The sequence below is a fragment of the Tarenaya hassleriana genome, unplaced genomic scaffold, assembly GCF_000463585.1.
Source record: "Tarenaya hassleriana unplaced genomic scaffold, ASM46358v1 Cleome15, whole genome shotgun sequence".
NCBI lineage: Eukaryota > Viridiplantae > Streptophyta > Magnoliopsida > Brassicales > Cleomaceae > Tarenaya > Tarenaya hassleriana.
Genome location: NW_010964923.1, coordinates 1,682,196 through 1,704,238, shown reverse-complemented (window position 1 = coordinate 1,704,238; position 22,043 = coordinate 1,682,196). Strand labels below are relative to the sequence as shown.

The 22,043-nt window shown below is 37.3% G+C and overlaps 6 protein-coding genes across 7 annotated transcripts; 4 read left to right on the top strand and 2 right to left on the bottom strand.

The window, feature by feature from the left end:
• Nucleotides 1-327: 327 nt before the first annotated feature.
• On the top strand, nt 328-2,443 carry LOC104808825 (glyoxylate/succinic semialdehyde reductase 1). The gene is made up of 8 exons (XM_010534638.1): nt 328-529; nt 739-849; nt 930-1,031; nt 1,294-1,395; nt 1,516-1,631; nt 1,721-1,799; nt 1,895-2,065; nt 2,165-2,443. Exons 1-8 carry the CDS (start codon nt 425-427, stop codon nt 2,246-2,248), a joined length of 870 nt encoding a protein of 289 aa, XP_010532940.1. The 5' UTR covers nt 328-424; the 3' UTR covers nt 2,249-2,443.
• Nucleotides 2,444-2,959: 516 nt separating this feature from the next.
• Nucleotides 2,960-5,183, top strand: LOC104808824 (60S ribosomal protein L7a-2-like). Its single transcript, XM_010534637.2, has 7 exons — nt 2,960-3,028; nt 3,696-3,737; nt 3,837-4,038; nt 4,207-4,376; nt 4,478-4,606; nt 4,683-4,775; nt 4,866-5,183. Exons 1-7 carry the CDS (start codon nt 3,026-3,028, stop codon nt 4,995-4,997), a joined length of 771 nt encoding a protein of 256 aa, XP_010532939.1. The 5' UTR covers nt 2,960-3,025; the 3' UTR covers nt 4,998-5,183.
• Nucleotides 5,184-6,814: 1,631 nt separating this feature from the next.
• On the top strand, nt 6,815-8,799 carry LOC104808823. The gene is made up of 6 exons (XM_010534636.1): nt 6,815-6,983; nt 7,328-7,420; nt 7,683-7,908; nt 8,011-8,102; nt 8,277-8,387; nt 8,491-8,799. Exons 1-6 carry the CDS (start codon nt 6,861-6,863, stop codon nt 8,650-8,652), a joined length of 807 nt encoding a protein of 268 aa, XP_010532938.1. The 5' UTR covers nt 6,815-6,860; the 3' UTR covers nt 8,653-8,799.
• Nucleotides 8,800-8,854: 55 nt separating this feature from the next.
• LOC104808822 (auxilin-related protein 2-like) lies at nt 8,855-13,387 on the bottom strand. The gene is made up of 8 exons (XM_010534635.2): nt 12,516-13,387; nt 10,544-12,065; nt 10,316-10,460; nt 10,111-10,211; nt 9,943-10,008; nt 9,667-9,756; nt 9,357-9,533; nt 8,855-9,237 (listed from the first exon to the last, which is right to left on the bottom strand). Exons 1-8 carry the CDS (start codon nt 13,136-13,138, stop codon nt 9,199-9,201), a joined length of 2,763 nt encoding a protein of 920 aa, XP_010532937.1. The 5' UTR covers nt 13,139-13,387; the 3' UTR covers nt 8,855-9,198.
• A 445-nt stretch (nt 13,388-13,832) lies between these two features.
• On the bottom strand, nt 13,833-15,505 carry LOC104808821 (uncharacterized protein At4g08330, chloroplastic-like). 2 transcript variants are annotated; one of them, XM_010534633.1, is made up of 3 exons: nt 15,284-15,505; nt 14,430-14,681; nt 13,833-14,261 (listed from the first exon to the last, which is right to left on the bottom strand). In XM_010534633.1, the coding sequence occupies exons 1-3, from the start codon at nt 15,307-15,309 to the stop codon at nt 14,228-14,230; spliced, it is 312 nt and encodes a 103-aa protein (XP_010532935.1). In that variant the 5' UTR covers nt 15,310-15,505; the 3' UTR covers nt 13,833-14,227. The 2 variants fall into 2 exon arrangements, with proteins under 2 accessions (XP_010532935.1, XP_010532934.1); XM_010534632.1 differs by having other exon boundaries at nt 13,833-14,681.
• An 815-nt stretch (nt 15,506-16,320) lies between these two features.
• Nucleotides 16,321-18,941, top strand: LOC104808820 (60S ribosomal protein L5-2). Its single transcript, XM_010534631.1, has 9 exons — nt 16,321-16,390; nt 16,926-16,995; nt 17,088-17,179; nt 17,499-17,625; nt 17,733-17,812; nt 17,904-18,020; nt 18,120-18,254; nt 18,368-18,537; nt 18,638-18,941. Exons 1-9 carry the CDS (start codon nt 16,388-16,390, stop codon nt 18,756-18,758), a joined length of 915 nt encoding a protein of 304 aa, XP_010532933.1. The 5' UTR covers nt 16,321-16,387; the 3' UTR covers nt 18,759-18,941.
• Nucleotides 18,942-22,043: the final 3,102 nt, after the last annotated feature.

Below are 22,043 nucleotides of genomic sequence, written 5' to 3'. Positions count from 1 at the left end.
TGAAGGATCCAGGCGCTGGAAAAACAGAAGAGGTCATTAATTTAGAAGAAAATGACTAAAATTTACGTTAAAATAGTATCGGTGAATAAGCAAACATATTGTAGTTATAAAGGGTCTTTTTGCAAATTTGAAATCTCATCAAGGCTCTTCGCACGTGCGGGAAATGTCCGGGCGCGTGTTGGATACTGTCAAGAAGTCCCAACAAAGGTGGAGTCCGATGAGCCAGTTCCATGACGTGGCAAGAATCTGTCCGTTCCTCAACTGCCGATGGATTAGGTTACAATTCCCAGCGCGTGAATATATAAAAATCGATGATAAAGGTGTTTATTCTGTCCTTTTGAAGAAGTGTTTTTCCCTTCAAAAGTCTCTCGCTTTGTGATTCTCAGTTCACTGCATTTGCAGAGAGAGAGAGAGAGAGGTGAAAATGGAGGTAGGGTTTCTGGGTCTGGGAATAATGGGGAAGGCCATGTCAATGAATCTGTTGAAGCATGGTTTCAAGGTTACTGTGTGGAACAGGACACTCTCTAAGGTAATAATGATACAAACCCCCCGTTTTGATTTCCAAGCGATGATGAGCTTTTTGTTTTCCAGATTAAACCCTTTGGAAATCTCATTGAGTATAGTGTTTTAGCTCTGAATGATTGTGGTTTTTGCTTGTTCAGATCCAAAAAGCGTCGTCCTTTTTTATGAGTTTTTCTAGTGTTCTTCATTCCCCCCCCCCCTGAAATCTCATTGCAGTGTGATGAACTGGTGGAACATGGTGCCGAAGTGTGTAAGACTCCAGCTGCAGTGGTTAAGAAATGCAAGTACACCATTGCAATGTTATCAGATCCTTATGCTGCCCTTGCGGTATGAATCCTGGGTTCATCTTGCTTTTATATTTGATGGGAATCTGCCATTAATAGTGGTAATTTCGCTGGTTCCATTAGGTGGTTTTGGATAAAGATGGTGTTCTTGAACAAATCTCTCAAGGAAAGGGTTATATTGATATGTCAACTGTTGATGCAGAGACTTCCCTGAAGATCAGCGAGGTTACAGACTTACTGTTCTTCATCCTTGTGTTTCTTCTTACCAGTTGCTTGTATGTTTCTTTCCCGCTTTTTTTGGGGACTTGTCCTGGAATCAGACGATGGTAAGATATTGACATTGTACTGTGGAAAACTGCCCTTCTGGTTCCTCCGAAGACCAGAACAGTCCACTGATAAATCTCTCTATGAATATCTTGAAAGATTTAGAGCCTCTTTGCTTACCTTCTTGTGCTTAGTTACTTACCTCTAGTTATCGAATTATTAGGCGATTACCGCTAAGGGTGCTCAGTTCCTTGAAGCTCCTGTCTCTGGTAGCAAAAAGCCAGCTGAAGATGGACAACTCATCATCCTTGCTGCTGGTGACAAGGTAAGACACGATCCTCGTCGTGATGAAATCGATGGTTTCTGGGTTCTTCTTTGTGAAATCGATCTCAAAAGCTGTTCCTTTTACCGTGCTGTATCCCGTTTTTGTCATTCCTTTTGAAAGGCACTCTTCGATGAAGCGATGCCAGCTTTCGATGTCTTGGGAAAGAAGTCCTTTTACCTGGGGCAGGTTGGGAATGGGGCTAAAATGAAGCTAGTAGTGAACATGATAATGGGCAGGTAACATTGTTTTTTCTCCTATGTACAACCATTTCGCCAAATCCTATGAGGAAACAGGCTTCTTGACATCGAGATTTTGTCCGATGCAGTGTGATGAATGCGTTCTCTGAGGGGCTTGTGTTGGCTGACAAGAGTGGGCTTAGCCCTGATACCCTTCTGGATGTTCTGGTGAGAGATCCAATCTACGAGTTTTGAAATCTATTCTCGACGTCTTTAGCGTGTTTGCATTCAAAGTAACGATCTTTATCATCATGCAAATGCAGGACCTTGGAGCAATGGCCAATCCGATGTTCAAGGGCAAAGGGGCATCCATGATCAAGAGCAGCTATCCACCTGCATTTCCTCTGAAACATCAGCAGAAGGACATGAGGCTTGCTCTTGCCCTCGGCGATGAAAACGCTGTCTCCATGCCTGTATCAGCAGCTGCTAATGAGGTCGGTGAACTCCCCGAAATCTGCTATGATATTTGGATTCTTTTCCTGAAATCTGGAACCAAGACACAGACTTTAAACTTGTGTTTCGGTTTAATGTAGGCGTTCAAGAAGGCGAGAAGCATGGGATTGGGCGACCTCGACTTCTCAGCTGTGATCGAGGCTCTGAAATCCTCCCGACAATGAATCTCTTCTGCCTACACATCCATAAAAAGCTCATAGTAGCTCCAGATTTGTTCTGAAATGGCCGAAACAGAGTGAACGAGGTTGTAGGAAGATGAAACTTTGTTCTGTCTTCCGAAAAAAAAAATACATACTGATTGGCATTGAATCACTCAGTTCTTATTATCAAAATATGAAATCTTGGGCAATATATATATATATATATAAACTCTTTAAAAAATATTTAGACTTTTTTTTTCTCATGTAAATATGTTAACTGTTAAAAATTTCCATAGAAATGTATCAAAATTTAAAATATTAACTTATTTTTTTAATCAAAATGATAATACTATCAAACGAAAATTGTAATATTTATATTTTAAAAGTAATAATATTAAACATTGGTTTATCTATATTTTGCAAGTTTTTATTAAAATTATATATATTTCAGCGTCATCATTATTTTGATATAGAAATCTAGTGACATTTTAATTTTTTTTATTTAATAAATAAAATTTTAAATAATTAATATATTAATATTGGAAAAAATACTTATTTATATAGTAATTTTAACAAATTAGTTTATTTTTATTGGATTTTCTATTTATATTCATTTGTTCAACATGTTATATTATTAACTTGTATGGATGGTCCTAAGGCCCATGTCTTCAGGGCTCCACCGGCCCAATTTTCCGTTTTGAATTATTATTTATACCAGAAACCCTAATGTTCCTTGTCTTCGTCTCCGTTTGAGGTCTAGGGTTTTCAGCTGGGAGCTGGAGGAGGAGTTGAAGAATCGAAATGGTAATTTTCCATCTCATTATTCATCTTCTGATTCTTTATGCTTTCCGTGATTCTGTATGTTCGTTCCCGTTTAAGCGTTTCTTCGTTCATTCGTTGTGTCTTCCCTTTCGGAGAACCGGCAGAGTCTGCTTTTATATGGGTTTTAGTTTGTTAAATGTGTCAATTTCTGCAATTCTACTATCGGAATATGGAGTTTAGTGTTGGCTTGCGCATCCTAACGATGTGAATCCTACTAGTTCTGATTTGGTGAAGATTCTTAAAAAAATATTTGTTAAGAATTGACTTCACCGGGTTTCTCTGGTGAACATCGTTCGGAGTTGGTCACTAATGAGATTGAGGGTAGATGGGCTTAGAAATGTAAAAAATGAAGAGGCTGTGTTGTCGCCTTGGGAATGTGGGCTCAACAGTTGGCGTGTAAAAATACCTCATGGCAAGATCGTCCAGGGGAGAGAAGAGCGACAAGAGAGAGGATCAATACCTTAAAGTATCGATCTTACAGCCCTCTCTGAATTTGTATCCTGTTGCTTTTTCTACGGATTGTTCGTTAGTTCATTTGGTATTCAAGTTATTTTATTTACTGCCAAAACTGTTTCTGTATGGAATATGCCTTAGCCTGTTTACGGTTAGACAAGTTTTGAATGGTTTTGATTCATTGTGTTGGTTATAGGCCCCGAAGAAAGGAATGAAAGTGGCTGCCAAGAAGAAGCCGGTATAAGATCATTTCTTTTGGTCTCTTTGGAGTTACTCTAAGATGTTATCTATTCTATGTTCTAGCTTGTTATACTTGTCTTGAATCCTGGGATTTCAGGAGAAAGTTACCAATCCCTTGTTTGAGAAGCGCCCAAAACAGTTTGGTATTGGTGGGGCTCTGCCTCCCAAGAAGGATCTGTCCCGATACATCAAGTGGCCAAAGGCTATCCGCCTCCAAAGGCAGAAGCGTATCCTCAAGCAGAGGTTGAAGGTCCCTCCAGCTGTGAATCAGTTTACCAAGACGCTCGACAAGAACCTTGGTAACTTTTATTTCCCCTGTTTTGTTTTGGTTGTGTGTTGTGGCATTTTTTCTACTATTTCTGCCATAGGCTTTAGGGTGTGCGGTTTCACTTGCTAGTTTATAATGCACTTGTCGTTGCTTGATTAATATTGTATTGTTGTGACGTATGCTTTATTTGTGTTTGCAGCTACTAGCCTCTTCAAGCTTCTTCTGAAATATAGGCCCGAGGACAAGGCTGCAAAGAAGGAGAGGCTTCTCAAGAAGGCCCAATCTGAGACTGAAGGAAAAACCGTCGAGACAAAGAAGCCAATTGTTGCCAAGTATGGTCTTAACCATGTGACATACCTCATCGAGCAGGTTTTTGCTTTTCTTTACCATGATCTTGCTCTTAAATCGTTAGTGTAAGAAACTTGCAGTGTGAAAACTTACAGAGATAACTGTATTTTATTGTTTGGCAGAACAAGGCGCAATTGGTTGTGATTGCTCATGATGTGGACCCAATCGAGTTGGTCGTCTGGTTGCCTGCTTTATGCCGGAAAATGGAAGTCCCTTACTGCATTGTCAAGGGCAAATCCCGTTTGGGAGCGGTAATAATAATAAGTCTTATATATCATTCACTTGACCCCTCTGAAGAAACTCAGCATTATTGTTCTTTGTTTCCAGATTGTTCACAAGAAAACTGCGTCATGCCTGTGTCTGACGACTGTGAAGAACGAGGACAAGATGGAATTCAGCAAAGTCCTCGAGGCGATCAAGGTGATGAGAACTTTTGATAAACTTTTAAACAAGTTTCGGAATTGTAGTTTGAGACTGATTATGTTTGTCTGAATTGGTAAAATTTGGAAGGCGAACTTCAATGACAAGTTCGACGAGAACAGAAAGAAGTGGGGAGGTGGCATCATGGGATCGAAATCGCAGGCCAAGACCAAGGCCAAGGAGAGGGTCCTCGCCAAGGAGGCTGCTCAGAGAATGAGCTAAGCTTTTCACATCTTTGTGGCCGTTTTGCTATTTGGATCGTTTTTTGTTTTGGTGATTTTGGGACGCGATGTTAGTGTCTTTTTGCAAATCATAGAGTGACCCAAGAGACAAAAACTTGAGTGCTGTCCGGTTCCACCTGCAGCTATTATGATTTATATCCCTATCTATTACAAAAAGCTTGTCTCCTATGATGAACTCGAGGAATAAAGGAAAATGATAAAAAGGAATAAATTGGAATCAATCATTAATAATATGATTAGTTATTGTAAATCTCGTAATATTTGATCTAAATTCAAAATGGGTGGAAACGAAAAGTTTATATTAACTAAATTTGGTATTGATGATCGAATATATATTATTTTTCTCTACCTTTTCGAAACATTTAGCGTAGAATTTATATGACACTTGTACATATATCCGTAAATATTTTAGATATATTAGATCATATTAGATCACGGTGTTGCTTTTCAATTTTGTTAAAAAAAAGAGTGATTCGACGGCTGATCGACTGCAAGCCCCTTTTTCTTTTTTTCTTCAAAATAAAAATAGGGGTTCTTGGTTAGGTGTGACAAAAAGATGTGGTGTTTTGCAAACTATGACAAAATAGTTATAATCTTTGCAAACTATACCTTTTTATAAATTTTTGACAAAACTACCCTTATTTTATTGTATAGTTTCAATATTGTCATTTAGCTTCCCAAAAAATGTGCAATATAAAAAGCAGATTTTTTTGGAAACCGTGTAATCCGGGAGAGATGTTTTTCATCCGGGAGAGACTGTTTTTATCCGGAAGAACTGTTTTTTGTCCGGGAGAACTGTTTTCCATCCAGGAGAGTCTGTCTTTTGTCCGGGAGAACTGTTTTTCGTCCGGGAGAGTCTGTTTTTTGTCCAGGAGAACTGTTTTTTGTCCGGGATAACTGTTTTTGTTCGGGAGAGTTTGTTTTTATCCGGGAGAATTTTTTTTTGTCCGGGAGAACTGTTTTTTGTCCGGGAGGATTGTTTTTTGTCCGAAAAAATCTGTTTTTCGTTCGGAAAAGTTTGTTTTTTTGGCCGAAAAAACTGTTTTTTTTCGAGAGAGTTGTTTTTCGTTCGGTAGTGTACATTTTTTGTCCGAATGAAAAATAGTTCTCACATATAAAAAATGGTTTTTTATATAAAAAATATTTTTTCTTCTATGAAAACAATTTTCTCAAAAAAAAGTATTCTCCAAAACGAAAATAGACTTTTTCGGATAAAAAAACATTTTTTTCGGATAAAAAAAAGTATTTTCCGAATGAAAAAATAATTTTTTCGGACGAAAAACAGTTCTTCTTGATAAAAAAAATTATTTTTTTCATATACAAAAACAGTTAAACTAAATAAAAATATATTCTCACAGATAAAAAATAATTATTGCGGATGAAAAAAACAGTTTTCCGAGATAACACAGTTTCTGAATAAAATATATTTTTTTATGCTGTAATTTTTTTGAATAATGGCAACATTGAAATTATACAATAAAGTAAGGATATTTTTGTCAAAAATTTATAAAAAGTTATAGTTCGCAAAGAAAGGAAAAAAAAATATAGATTTCTAATGACGTGACGTTTTTGGATATTGGTGCAAATTTTCCCATAAAAATAGGGTCCTTATACTGCATTTTTCCTTTTCCCTTTTTGCCCTTCTTTCCCCTGCTAGGCCGGTTTATTTGTCTGGTTTAAGTTTATATGATTAAACCGACGTAACCGGACTTTTCTTGGGCTCAAGTAAAAGGCCCATATGTTTGTTTAAATTCTCGTTTTGACCCGAAAACTTCCTGTACACAACATATCATTCCCCCTTCCTTTCTTTTGTCTTCCTTTGTGTTGGGTTTGTTTTCGTTCTATGGAGGGAAACCTCGCGGGTGATGAGAAAATGGCGAAGCCAATCGGACCAACACCGGAAATTCAGAAACGGGTCTCTGCGAAATCGAGATCTCTCTTCGATTACCCAGTCTGGAAGAAGAAGGTTGCTTATCTTTCCCTTCAAATTCGTATTCTCTTCCCTCGAATTCGAGAAATTTATCGTAATAGCTGCACCTATCTCTGTTTATACTTTCGATCTGGGTTTCGAGTGCTTTGATTTTGCATATATATACCCATGCATGTCGTGATGGATTCGTCTGGTGGAGGAAAGTGTCTCGAGCTTGGATTTCGCATGGTGTTGACTGATTTAAAAATTGAAATTTTGTCTAGAGGGTCTTTCTTAGTTTCTGATTCACTGTTTCATCATATGTTAAAAATAATCTCTTTGACTGCGATGGTTTACGCATAAGAGGGTTACTGAATCGAGTTCCATGTTGCTGAATGTAGCTCAGGGAGAATTGTTTCAGAAGAGTTAGAGAGGATCGGACCCGTTTGCTGTGGAAAATGAGGCTTTCGAATTATCAATCTCCCCATGAAAAGGTTTGTTTCATCTTCCTGCATTGAAGGGTACTTCGTTTGATGCATTTGAGTAGCTTTAGTGGTGTTTTGCTCGGAAGATTTGGTGAGAATGGAGTGAATCAGATCCTTTTGGTTAAGCTCTATGAACATTTAGAAACACTCCTTTGGACATCTGAAGAAATTTCTGACAGAAGTTCTATATATTACTCCTAGGTTATGTCTTATCGTAGCATTCATCTTGTAAAATTGTACTCACTAAGGTTTTTAGTTTCTACTTTTTCAGGACTTTATCAAGTCTGCATTCCAGGACATTGTTTACGATGAAATGAAAAAGATCAAGGATTCGTCGAGACACCTGTCAAGAAACCCCCAGTCTTCTCCAGAATCTGATGATATATTATGGGAATATGAAGGTATTTCTGATGCTTATGAAGGTGATAGTGAAGAGATATTGCTAGAAATGCAGCGGATATTTTACGAGGATTTGGTTCCAGAAACCACCACAACAGGTGAAACCGAGATGTGATGGACCTTTCATTGTTGAAATCCATCCAACTCTAAGGATGAATTCTGATTATTTAGTGTCTATTCTTAATGATAACTTCTCTCAGGATCACATATTCAGACAGAGACATGGGAAGACGAAGAAGATGTTTACTTGGCAACCTTAGTTTTCGAGAATATGCATTTAAATGGTGAACAGGTACGTTCTCTTTGCCACGAGTTTACCATCCATCAAAATTCTCACCAATTAACAATCATTATCTCACCCGTATCGTGACAGCCATGCTCAATGAACGTAACTGAACCACTTTTCATAAAACCCATCTTTCTCAAACCCGAGAAATCAGTTAGTTTACCTCTCTGTCTCGTGCAGGAGCATCATAGCCAGATATGGTGTCCGATATGCAAGCAAGGAGAGCTTCAAGAGAACCATCGGCACATCTACTGCAGCTTGTGTCAGATTCAGCTCAACAAAGATGACGAGGTGCAGATTCCGTTTCACCTCGATCTCTATCCACGATACCAAAAATCCACCGCCAGATCTTGTGATGACCGTTGTTTTTCTTAAAATCCCGTTTCTGTGTCAGGTTAACTTGAGCATTCTGCGGGAACGGTTAGCAGAAGTGCATGCCGAACATCTCGCCAAGGGATGCAGATTGAGACCAAAGTTCTGCATCCAGGTTCGGTTTGATTTGAAGGCATTGTACATTATGTGTGACCATTGCAATACCTTTGACATTGTCATATAGGATTTTCATTCAGGAAGTGGTCATGGTAACATTAAGTCCTTGACACTTTGTAAAATCTTATTTAGCCATGTCTTGTTCATGTTTTTCAGAGTGTGCACACAAGGAAAATGTTGTTACACAGCTAAGGTTTTGGTTCTATAAATGATATATAATACCTGATATTATATAGTGTATATATATTTCTGAAGTAGCATATGAAACATACCCAAAAAAGAATCATATATGCATAAGATATAAATGGTTTGGGCAACAACATTACACAAGCTCAGTCTTGTCTTTGGTACAAGAAATCATCATCATCAAAACATTTCATTTCATGCTCTATATGGATAAAAGATACATGAAAAAAAAAACCAAAAATACCCAATTGCTGCGGTGGCTGATGGGTGCGAGAGAATACACACAACTCTACATCTGATTTACCCTCTTGACCCAACTTTGCCGGAATCTCAGACCAAAGCAACAAGCTCCCACATGCTTTTTTATCTTTTGGTCGGAACAGGAACAAGAACAAGAACAACACTATGAATGTAAAGTCCCGATCTTTCAGAAGAGCTCTTCTGAGTTGAACTTGTTCCACGCTTCCTGTTAATATTTTTTTTTCACAGAAGAGGAAGATCAATTGGTATGCAAGGATCATTTAGTTACACAATCACATTGTGTTGAGCAAGTGATGAAGTAATATGTTAAGTTGAATGACTTACCTTAAGCAAGTCGAAAACCTTCTCAGCAACGTATTTCTGCTGAAGATTTGCGCCTTTTTGTTGCACTTTGTCGGGATGGATGCATAGTGTAGCCTTCCTGTAAACTTTCTTGACCGATGCAGCTGTAATTAGATCAGTCAAAGAAACGGGCTGCCAACCACATTCTGGCCAAAGAACCTGTTCATGTTGCACAAAGCAACACCAGAAGAGATTTGGTGAATTTCAGAACCGGACCTTCATGTCAGCCAGCTACATTACGTGATGATGGCTATCAAAGAAAGAAGAGGAAAGAAACTAAAACACAACATACATATTGCAACGTGGAAAGCATAGCACGCAAATTGCCCTCCTTCCCCAACGCCCAACGCTTGATCTCGACATCAAGTGTCTCGGAAATCCTCTGAAATCAGGAAGTTTTCCATTATGCATATGGAGGTTAGACGACGACGACGACAACAACAACAAATGGTTATAATCGAGAGATGGTTCCCTAAAGTGACACAGTTTCTCCGTAAAAATGGTGCACAAGCAAAGGGAAGAAAGTAAAGGGAGGTCAAACCAGACAATGCAGTAAGAGGCAACTTACATGTCTCTCAGCTTGCTCCTTTTGTGCTTGAAGATCACGCTCGTTTTTCTCAGCAAGTGCTTTCGCCTGATTAGACAGAATCCAACGTTAGAATTCAAATGCCAATATACTGTTTCTAGGATGATCAGAAAACATAACACACATGCATTTTGGTATTTTGATACATACAGCTCGCTCCTGTGTTCTCTGGTGGCGTTCCAGCCTGGCTCGCCGTCTCTCTTCAGTCTCTCCTTCAACCTCTTGGAATACACCAGATTGGGAAGCAGCAGCTTTTTTCACACAGATTATTCCGTCAGCGACCAAGTCAAACCACAGGAGCATGAGGTGCAGTAACAATGATATATGGTGGCTGAAACTTAGAAATCAAATGTACCTCCAAAAATTGAACTGAGATCATCAACGATATTTGTTGCCGAAGAGGCCTTTCGCATGTTCGTTGATGCTCCAGAAGGTACTCCAGAAGACGTCCTACTTGCTTCGAAAGACCCTCCCTTGTTCCATGAATCAAAGAAAGGGTCCTGGAATCCAACTAAAGTCACAAGAGGAAGCGGATTCCCTAACAACATTTCATGGTCAAACAGAAACAGATATCAGATCTTACCGAAGTGTTGGTTCTCTGTTTTGGAGCACTACTTGGCCTAGAGCCCATGCTAAAGAAGGATTCGAGATCATTGTCACTCTGTTGTTGCTTAGCTTTGGCTTGAGCAGCTACCCTTTCACGTGCCTCTGCAGCTGCCCTTCCGCGTGCCTCTGCAGCTGCCCTTTCTACAGCAGCTCGTTCTGCTCTAACCCTTACTTCCTTCTCCCGTGCTTCAGCTGCAGCCTTATCAGCCTTGTCTCTAGCCTCAGCAGCTGCCCTTTCCCGTGCTTCAGCCTGAGCTCTTTGAACAGCAGCTCTCTCGGCACGTTCTCGAGCTTCCGTAGCTGCCTTCTCAACAGCAGCCCTTTGAGCTTTAGCACGAGCACCAGCAGCTACTCTTTCACGTGCTTCTCTCGTAGCGCGCTCTACAACCTGTCTAGCTAACTCCCTTTCCCTTTCTGTCCTCTCTCTCTCAAGTCTTCTCTGATCTCTTTCCATCTCCTCCCTCTCCCTCTCACGAGTCCTTTCCGTCTCTCTCTCTTTTTCTATCCTTTCATGATCTAATCTCTCTTGTTTTTCTCTAAGTTCCCTTTCCTGAAATTCATTATTGTCCATCTGAACTCCTTCTTTACTTCTACCTGCCTTCATATTCTCTTTCTCTCTCATTTCCCTAGCATGCCTAAACTCGACCTCTGCTTTATCCATTGCCTCCTTCATGGCAGCAGCAGATGCGGCAGCTGCAGAGTATAGATCTGAATCTTCACTGGAAGGAGGCTCAAAATATCCATTAACATCACTCTGATTTCTGCCGGAAGCAAAATCCTCAAGTTCATCAATTTGAGAAGCAGCAGAGCTCTTCGCAGAAGCTCTGGCTGAGCTAGGGCCATGCGAGCAGCGAGGAGAACTTGATAAAGAAGGCTCATTTACCTTCTTTTTTACAGGACGAGTGGGTCTTGGTGGTGGAGGTCTTGAAGGTGGTGGAGCACTGGTAGGTTGTGTAAAAAGGGGGATCTCAGATACGGTGAGCCACACATCACCAGATGATTCAAAATTTCTATCTGACTTTGATGATCTATACTCCCGTGAATTTGGCTGGTAAATATTAGGATTTTCATATGCAGAAGAAGAGGATTGAGGACCACTTGCGGATGGGGCATGCTGAGGCTCCGAGAAATCATCAGTAGATGCTTTCTTTGGTGAGTAGCCCTCAGAAATTTCCACAGGTGACTGTGCACCGCTCGTGCTTCCTGTTCTTATATGATCTTTGTCCCTGTTATGCTTATCTGGCACTGATGTCCCAAGAGAATCAAGTGGGTCAATATCCACAAATACTCCACCATGAGCAGATGAATGATCAGCTTTTCTGCTGTTTGAGCTACTGAATTTACTAAATTCCTCCAATGGATCACTGAATTCCCCTGTGGAAGAAGCTGGAGGGGTTGAAGCTGACTCCAAGACTACAAATGGATCTTCCACGAGTGGCGAGGATGCCTTGGTTCTCCCTGTAGAGGGTTTCTGAGATTGACTTGTCTCTGAAGTTGATCTGTGCATAAGGAGTACCGAGTCTGTCAACTGAAAAACAGGATGTGAACAAGAAAAATGCGCAAGCTTTTGAATGATTTATGCCGATTCCTCATGTTTCCGCAAGATCTCATATTCCAAAGGACATTTGAAAAGAACTCTAACTGCAAGATCAAGGCGTTAATCAGCTCGTTCCTGTAACCAGTATGAAATCCATGCTACACTTTGTAACACTAAGGTCCAAAGCCAATGCACTGGTAAAACTTGAAAACCATTAAAAAGAGAAGACAATGAAGGCTGCGCATAGAGTACTTCGGTCATTCAGACAACTCGTATAGTTCTCAGACATTCCCAATGACTTTTCTATCGCGCGAGCCAACTCAAGTGAGCTTCAAGGAACAATTTTTGAAGAACAAAGATTTGACATAAAGCGAAATGTTGATCACAGATTAACCAGTACATGGAATATTACCGATCAACAGGAGTGGAGCTACTGCGTCCAAACCCAGGTATCAAATCATCGAAAATTGAGCTACCCTTCTCTTCTCGTACATTCTCCGCCTTCATGGGTTCAGTATCTTTCCTCCCCAAGTTCCCCAGCAGATCATCGAACGGAGAACTATTATGTTTCTTGTGCTTTGGGGATGATGAGATCGAAGAGAAAACATCGTCAAACCGGGCAGATTGAGAAGTCGAGGAGCTTTTAAGCCCAGAAATACCATCGACTGCATCCTCATCATACACCGGCTTGTCGTAAACCGGCATAGACGCCGATTTCGAAGCTTTCTGATCCTTGAACATGGCGTCGTAGTCAAAGGCCGGAGCCGACGGCGCAGGCTGAGGCCGAGACTCGGAGGATCCGTACTTCGGTGGTCCACTGAAGATATCATTGAAGATATCACCATGATCGTCAAGCACCGGCGAAGAATCCGACCTTTTCCCGGCAGGAGACGACGAACCGATCCCGAAGCTAGGAGAAGATGTGAAACTGCTGAAATCTCCGGCCGGAGAGCTCCGGTGACCCGCCATTGGAGCTGATTTTCCCTGCGGATTCAATCCGAAGTCTCTCGCTAAAAACCCCGTGAAATCGTCCATGGATTCTTCTTCTTCCTCTTCGACCTTCGGATCTGCTGCGTCGTCTCACAAACCGGAATCTTCAGTTCCTCCCGCCAGAAATTCAGATCCAGAAGGCAATTTATCATCAGATCTAAGAATCCATTGACGAATTCGAGCAGATTTTTCCGTGAATTAGTTTTGACAAACAAAAAAACTCTCTCTATTCTTCTTCCTTCCTCTTCTTCTTCGTTTCTTGACGCTGGTTTCTTTACGATTTCACTCGTATTCCTGAACTCTCCATCTTTGTCTTTTTCGGTGAATGGGCCCTATATTTTGAGATATTAAAAACTGTGGTGCTATTAGTTTTAAATAGTTACACTAAGCCCCGTATCTTTTGGAATTTTCATATCTACCCCAAGTTTTTCATGTCATCTTCTTTCATGGGGATAGATTAGAGAGATTAAACAAACTTTTGGTACTTTTTCACTCATATGAAACACATGAAAAATATGGTAACCCGAGAAAAAGGCTAAATAAAGGGCCAAGACTTCGGATTCGGATTTGTAGGCCCGAAAAAGTTCGGGTCAACCCAAACCTGAAACCTTAGGGTTGAGTGCGGGTTCGGGTCGGAGTGACACCCCGATATATATGTCTACTAGTGGCTTCATATCATATTCATATTACTAATTCAAAGTTATAAGTACATATCACTAATTTAAAGTTGCAAGTACAATCATCATAACACTTGAAAACTTGCAAAAGTATGTTTCTTGATCATTACATTTACAAGAACTCTGCCTCTTCAGATTTCGGTTCTGCACATAACCGAACAGCGAGTTCGGTATCATCAACTGTAAGAAAAGTCGGTGTAATTTTCCGAGAATGGATCCTGGGAGAACGATGATCTAAGTAGGAAATATCGGTTCTTGTATAGCAACAACAGTGTCTCCAAGAAAATCATCACAAGTATGGATCTTTAACAATCATCACATGCAGGGATCTTTAACAGAGGAAGCATTCTCTACATTATACGAACTCCAAACCCGAAAATGCATTACAGTTTCTAATGGATTTCCGGGAATACCTCGAGAAACGGAGAAAATCCTCTTTTGATTTGCAGAGTTAATGTTAGCTCCTATGCCCTCTTTGGCGGCAGTGACAACTGAAGCAGTTGCAGAAGAAAAATTCAGAAGTTATGATCAGTAAGGAAGCAAAGTTGATCATTTGATGGCGAAAAATCGACGGTCAGATCGCCTCAGAAGGTTGTAAAGCTCGGATCTTTATCGCAAACTTTTTGTAAGACGAAGAATGAGAGTTTGTTGAGTCGAACCCGCATAGCATTGGACCGACTCCATATCCATATCCAATCAGAACTCCGCATTTACGACATAGGAGCTTCGTTTTCAAGCCGTATCGGCCCCAAGGGATGCGGAAACAGTTCATCTCGTCAACCTGTGTGAAGCGGCTCAAATCAGCCGAGGAAAACGAGATGGAACCCTTCTTTCCGGACTTGTTTTTACCCTTAGAAGATGTCGTATAATCCGAGGATGATAGATTCAGCGGATACCCGCAAGACCCGCAACTGCAAGATTGCCAAAAATTCGACCGAAGGAGGATTAAGAACAAGAAATGGCAGTTTTTCTTTGGGTCACCATAATCACAGATGAAGATAGGAAACTTCACCAACAAGCAAACAGAAAATGCTTAGGACACAAATCTGCATCTAATTATTCCGACAACTATATCAAAAAAAAAAAAAAATTATTCCGACAACCTCTGCAGTGTTTACCGAGATTGAAACTAAACCTCTGATTCAATCATTGATGATAACTGGCAATCTATACTGCATTCAATACTAAAACACCGTAAACGATGGGCTTTGAATCTGACGATACCGCGAAAGAACCAAATTTATCGAGTTTGGCCATAAAGTTCTCAAATTTGAATCATCAATGAAAAAAAAGCTTCAGCCTTTCCTATTTTTTCGCTAAATTCTCAGCAAATTCACCGGAAAAAAAGTAGACCCAGAATGAGATTATCTCGGGGAACGATTTCAGAGCAAAACCCATCAAAATGAGAGCCAAATCGAACAAACCCATCGACAAAAACCCCAAGAATCGCAAACCCATTTACTCGAAAACCAGAAAAAACGAAAAAAGAAGAGACTTGGAAAGTTTCAGTTACCTGTAAGATACGGAAGCTTCGGACATGATCGTGAGCAATCAGAGAAACCCCTCTGATTCAGACATTTACAGGGTTTCCTCTTTGAAATTAGAAACCGGGAAGCTGCACAGTTCTGTCTCTGCGACTGTTCTTCGTTCATAAGATTTTGTTTTACAAATATATATAAAAAAAAAATTGGCCAACACCCCAACACTAACCTCTGTATTTCGTGGAATTTTTTTTTTTTTTGTCTTTTTGGAGTTTGGAGGAACTGTGTTGTTCTTATTTCCCTTGGTTTTTTCTTTAATTTTTCTGCTGGTGGCTTTCGGACTGAGTTTTGGAATTATTCTGTTTTTTCTCCTTTGGGAAATGTGCCAATACCACGTGGCACAAGCCCACTTAATTACAGATTCTTAAGCAAATTTTATTTGAGGGTTCAAAGCAAATTAACCATAAGGTCAAAGAAGATTGAGTATTTGGATTTTCTTTCCACAATAACAAAAAAAATATTATGAAAAATAAACTTCATAGATATTTATTTTGGTCAAAAGTGCATTAAATTTTCAATGCAAATCCGGTTTCCTAAATTATTTTTTTGGACTATATTATATAATTATTTTACCCATATAAAAAAAATGGCTCACGGGCCTGGCCCACGATGGACCACAGCCTAGATATGTATACTTGCACATATCAAATTTTAACAAATAATTATAAGTAGAATAGATACAAATATTATATTTACATACGGTTAGTGTTATATTTGAACTAGTGATACAATCTTTTTATTTGATTTTTTACTAAAAATTATAATCTATTTAGCCATGGATTTTATGAACCAAATTAAAATTGAATATTTTAAATTATTGTATACAATAAATATATTGGGTTAACTTAGAAAACATCTAACTCTATTGAAATTTAAATTAAATTAAATTAATGGGTCGAGACGCCATTTGGAAATGGCCCATAATATAAGCCCAAAAAGCCCATGTTCTCAAACTGTTGGTTCTGTTTCAAACCATATAAAATCCTGACCGTTGATCTGATAGCCCTAGGGTTTTGCTTAGTAGTCTCCCTCCCTCCTCCCACTCATCCATCGTCTTCAGCCGCTTAGAATCACCAATGGTAAATCCCTTCCTTCGTATTCGCCAATGGCTTTTCCTTGATTTTCCTCTCATTTTCGTCGCGAAAAAGCTGCATTTGATGTTCATTTCATGTAAATTTCTTCTGCAGCACCTTTCTTTTTCCTCAATCTCTTGTTCGTTGAATGCCATCGTTGAAGCTTTGTTCCGATGGATTTTTTGGTTGTTTATTTATGTTTAATCAAGAGATTGTCGAGTTTTTGTTTGTTTGTGTTCATGGATCTTCCTACATTAACCTGGTTTTCTGCCATTAAAATGTGCTTGAGATTCGTAAAGGGTTGCGGTTTTATGCTGAATTACCCCATTTTTGTTGTTTTCGTGAATATATCTCGAGTTACTACATAGAACTCTGTAGAATGTGTAAGATTTTCCATCTGGGTTTTGCTTAAATGTCGAAAGACCAGAAATTTCTTTTTGGGTTTTCATGTTCAGATGCAGGAATTACCTCTAAATCTTTCTGAGTTTCATTACAAGCTAATAAAGTTTGACGATTTCTTCTGTGATTTCTTCTGTTTTAGGTGTTCGTTAAGGCCCAGAAGTCGAAGGCTTACTTCAAGAGGTACCAAGTGAAGTACAAGAGAAGGCGAGGTATTGTTCCTCTGTTCCTTTCCCACCATTGCTGTATTTGCTCGAGTTTTCGGTCTCTTATCGAATTTTGTAACGCCTTTTATGATCTGTAGATGGTAAGACTGATTACCGGGCGAGGATCCGTCTGATCAACCAAGATAAGAACAAGTACAACACTCCGAAGTATCGGTTTGTTGTTAGATTCGTATCCTGTCCCACGGCATATTACTGCCCTCTTGAGTTATTCATTAGTTAAGCTTATAATGGTGCAATTTAGCATAATTTAATTGATGCTCTGATCATCTGGCTGAAGGGATGTCATATATGCTTTGATAGTTTTCAGTTTCTAATGCTTACGAGTAATTACATATTAAGTGGTTTATAGGAGTATGGCTAATTGGTTTTTTAGGGAGACTAGCTATAATTTGGACCAAGGCTTTTGTGTAATATTTTCACAGTCACCGTTGTATATAATTACTGAAAGTTGAATTTCATATTGATTTTCTCCTTGACTCATCTTAAAGACCAACAAAGACATTGTTGCACAAATTGTATCTGCAACCATAGCTGGTGATGTTGTTCTTGCTGCTGCTTATGCACATGAGCTGCCTCGTTATGGTCTCGAAGTTGGTCTTACCAATTACGCTGCAGGTATTTGAATTAAACCTCTGTTTCGTTGTTTCTTTTTGAAATTTTAGATGTTACATTACATGTTAGGTGCTGGGTTTTCTTAAAAGAAAGTGTTTTGGGTTAACCAGCTTACTGCACTGGCCTTCTCTTGGCTCGACGTGTGCTCAAGATGTTGGAAATGGACTCTGAGTATGAGGGCAATGTCGAGGTATTCGCTATATTCTTGATGGAGGAAACTCGTGGTTTCATCTTTGGCTTTTAAAAGATTCAAGCTTTAAACTTACGCTTACTTTCATCAGGCAACTGGTGAGGATTTCTCGGTGGAACCAACCGATACCAGGAGACCATTCCGTGCTCTTCTTGATGTCGGACTTATAAGAACCACAACGGGTAACCGTGTCTTTGGAGCACTCAAGGTATGTAATGGTCGATGTATCTTTTTGTTCGTCTTTGTGTTCAATACGAGTGAACAAACAATATGATATATATCTTCTTGCTGTGCTTCTCGATTACAGGGTGCATTGGATGGAGGACTTGACATTCCACACAGTGAAAAACGATTTGCGGGTTTCAACAAAGAAAACAAACAACTTGATCCCGAAACCCACCGGAACTACATCTTCGGCGGCCATGTTGCAAACTACATGAAGGTCGTTTTTTGGAAAAATTTTTTTTTTTTTTTTTTTTTTGCAAGAAACGAAATTCCGGGTTTCTTGAAAAGATCGTGAAAGCTCTCTCATGTGGGGTATTATTATGCATTCAGGTGTTGACGGAAGATGAACCGGAGAAGTACCAAACTCACTTCAGCGGGTACGTGAAGAAAGGGATCGAAGCCGATAACTTGGAGGCGATGTACAAAAAGGTACATGCGGCTATACGTGCAGACCCGACACTGAAGAAATCTGAGAAGTCTGCTCCTACAGAACACAAGAGGTAAAAACAGAGAATACCCATCATATATATATATATATATGTGTGTGTATACAGTTTGTGCGTGTTGGTGATTGTGGGATTTGGATTGGGGTTGAAACAGGTACAATTTGAAGAAACTGACGTACGAGGAGAGGAAAGAGAGGTTGATCGAGAGATTGAAGGCATTGAACTCTGGAGCTGGAGCTGGTCATGATGATGATGATGATGATGATGATGAGTAAATCCATCAATGGTCACATCTTGATTTCAGGTTGTAGCTTTTCGTTTCTTCGTCTGAAGAACTAATGAGTTTTTCCATTTCAGACAGAAAATGACCTTTTTTTTTTGTGCTTCACATTTTTGCGTACGAGGATTATATGTTGTTCGGATGCTCTCTCTTTTTCTTTATTATCTTAATATCATTATGATTCTTCTTCTTCTTATTATTATTAAAAAATCATTTAAATATTTGAATTTTTACAAAATTTTCAAATAAATATTTAAACTATAAAAATCTAATGTAAATATTTGAATTTTTTAAAACTTTTACAAAAATATTCAAAATTGTGAAAATCTTCCAAATAAAATAATATTCGCTAACGTGTGTTCAAATGTTAAGTCATTATTTTTTTTGACGGATTATCTTATATATTAAACGTCGTTAATAGATTTTGATTTCATCTGGAGATTTTCAAAAGTTTATATATTTATGTAGAAATTTTGAAAATTTCATCTATTTATATAGAAGTTTTATAGTTCAGATATTTATATGAAAATTTTGTAAAAATCCTAATATTTATATGCGATTTTTTCTTATTATTATTACTTTTGTTAAATTGGCCGAATATAAAATTATTCTCGATAAAATATGAACGAGTATGATTAAATGTAACTAGATAATGATAAAATATAGTTTTTTTGGCAAAAAGAGAAGAAAATCTTAAATATTCTAGTTTTAATTTTTTTTTAATGTTTGTCTTGAGACCAAGAAACAATTAAGGATAAAAATATTTTGATATTAAAACTGAATCTCCATTGCATAATTTTATATTAAAATGTGTGCATTTTTTATATGTTTCAATACCTTGATTTTACATCTCTAATTTTCAATGGAAATGACTCAGTCGATATTAGGGTGGGCGTTTCGCTTAACCATACCGGAAAAAAAATTTGATATTTTTTCCGATCCAAACCGTCCAAATTTTCGAATATTATTAATTTTGAAAAAAAACAAGTTTTTTGAAACCGAACTAAAATTTAAAAAAATCTTAAAAACCAAATATTTTTAAGATCAAATTTTTTAAAATAAAAATCGAAACCGAACTAAACCGAAATCAAATCGATTGATACCTATTTTTGTAAAACAAAAAGAACCGAACCGAACTCTTTCTGACCCGAATCGAACAACAAATCGTCCACCTCTAGTTGATATATCACACAAATAAAAAAATACTGAATGTTTATTTAAAATTTTGATATTTGGCTTGAGACGAATAAAGTATTTAAAGGGATACATATATTTTTAATATACGATCTTTTTTCCATTACATATTTTGATATTCAAATGTTGTTTTTCACGTTTTAACACCTCAATTTTGCATATCTATTTTTCAATTAAATTAATTGACGTAATATACCAAAACTAATGAACTATGAACATTACATGATTTATTGATAAAAAAATGGTAAAAGAATTTGGATATTGTTTTTAATGTATACGTATATTGCTATAAGCCTATAAGTTTACACTATCATTTCACCTTGGATATTTTATTTGGAGTATTGGACGATGAAAAGTATCAAATATTATAATATTTTATAGCAAATTGAGCACTATATATATCGTATATAATAGAGCCTAAATTAGATATTAAAATGTATTTTCCAAAATTAATAAAATATTGTATATTTACTTTCCGGATCATTTGGGCTAGTGGCCCATATATGTAGTTTTATAATAATGGGCTCTATGACATTAAAATACCAATTGGGCTTTCGAATTTGTTTGTTCGTTTATATTTTTAGTAAATGAAATTTTTTGCACAATTTTTTTTTGACCAAATTACCATAAATTCATAATACCATTCCATAAAAAGCTATCAAAGAACCGTAAAATAATTTCATTTTGAATAGTTTTCACGAAATAAATCACAACCACATATGATTAAATTAATTTCGAAATTTTAGATAGATATAGAATTCAAATAAAAGTCAGAGACATTAGGAGTGAATATAATTCTTTAAAATATAGGAAACCAATCTTCAAATGCACATCTTTGAATTTGCTACAAGCAATGTGATGTAATTACAAAGTTTATTATAAAATTAAATTAGAAATAGTGATTAATGAATTTTGAATTTAAAAAAAACACACAATGGATACTTTAATGAATGTGTCAGAAGTTCCACGGAATCTCGAACTTCTATGCTTTGCTCAATTTCGGGCGAATAATGCCGGTGCATTAAACGAAACAAAAATTAAATAAAAATACAGCACAATTATTATGTAATAATTATATATATATATATATGTGTTAATTTTTATTTATTTTGTTTAAAATAATCGAATGCTGACAAAAATAGGAAGTTACCCGTAAGTTGTAAGATCGAGCATGGTAGTGGCCACATGCAAGAATTGTTTTTAAAATAATGATTGTGCCACCAACGAATATATCTCGTCAACCTTGTGTTAATTAAATATTAAGTAAAAAATGATTACAAAAACGGTCCATAATTTGGCATGGGATCATGATGTTTCTATTCTTCTTTTTGTCGCTATTTTCATCAATGTGTTGAAATAATTGTAACAATATCTAAATTTATTTCGTTAAGAGGGCTTGGATAGTGGGATAAAAAAAAGGCATAAGTAAAGGGTGTGTGTATATATATATGCTCTCTCTCTATATCTATATAACTATATATATATATATATATATTTGGTAGATCCACCATTTATCTCACCTTTCTTGCCGGTGGTAGATTTTCTATTTTATTTCTTAGTGCAAAATTGTTCAAGACTTCCACTTATTTAGCTATTGAAGAAAAAAAAAATTAAAAACACGAAAAAGAATATAAAAACAATATTTTATTGCAAAAATAACAACGTTTAATTTCAATATGTACCTCTAACTTGTATGTCACTGTTATTTGCGTTCATAAATTTATGTTAAGGTAAAAAAGATCCAAATATTGGAATATAGACTTTCAAAAAAAAATATTTTCATAAGATTTGTGTATCTTACAATAAAATAGATTATTGAAATCCTTGAATCTAATAAAAAAGTAAGAAGTTTTTTATACGGATATGTTCAAAACTAAAAAAAAATATTCTGCATTATTATTCAATACAAAATAAGTTTATATCGAATTTTTACAATGGTTTTATTTAAATTTAAGTAAAAAAAATTGTGTTTAGTAGAAGAATTTAAAATCAGTATATTTTTTTAATTAAGGGATAAATTTTATAGATTTTCCCAATGTTATTAGAAATGATATATATATATATATATATATATATGTATCTACGT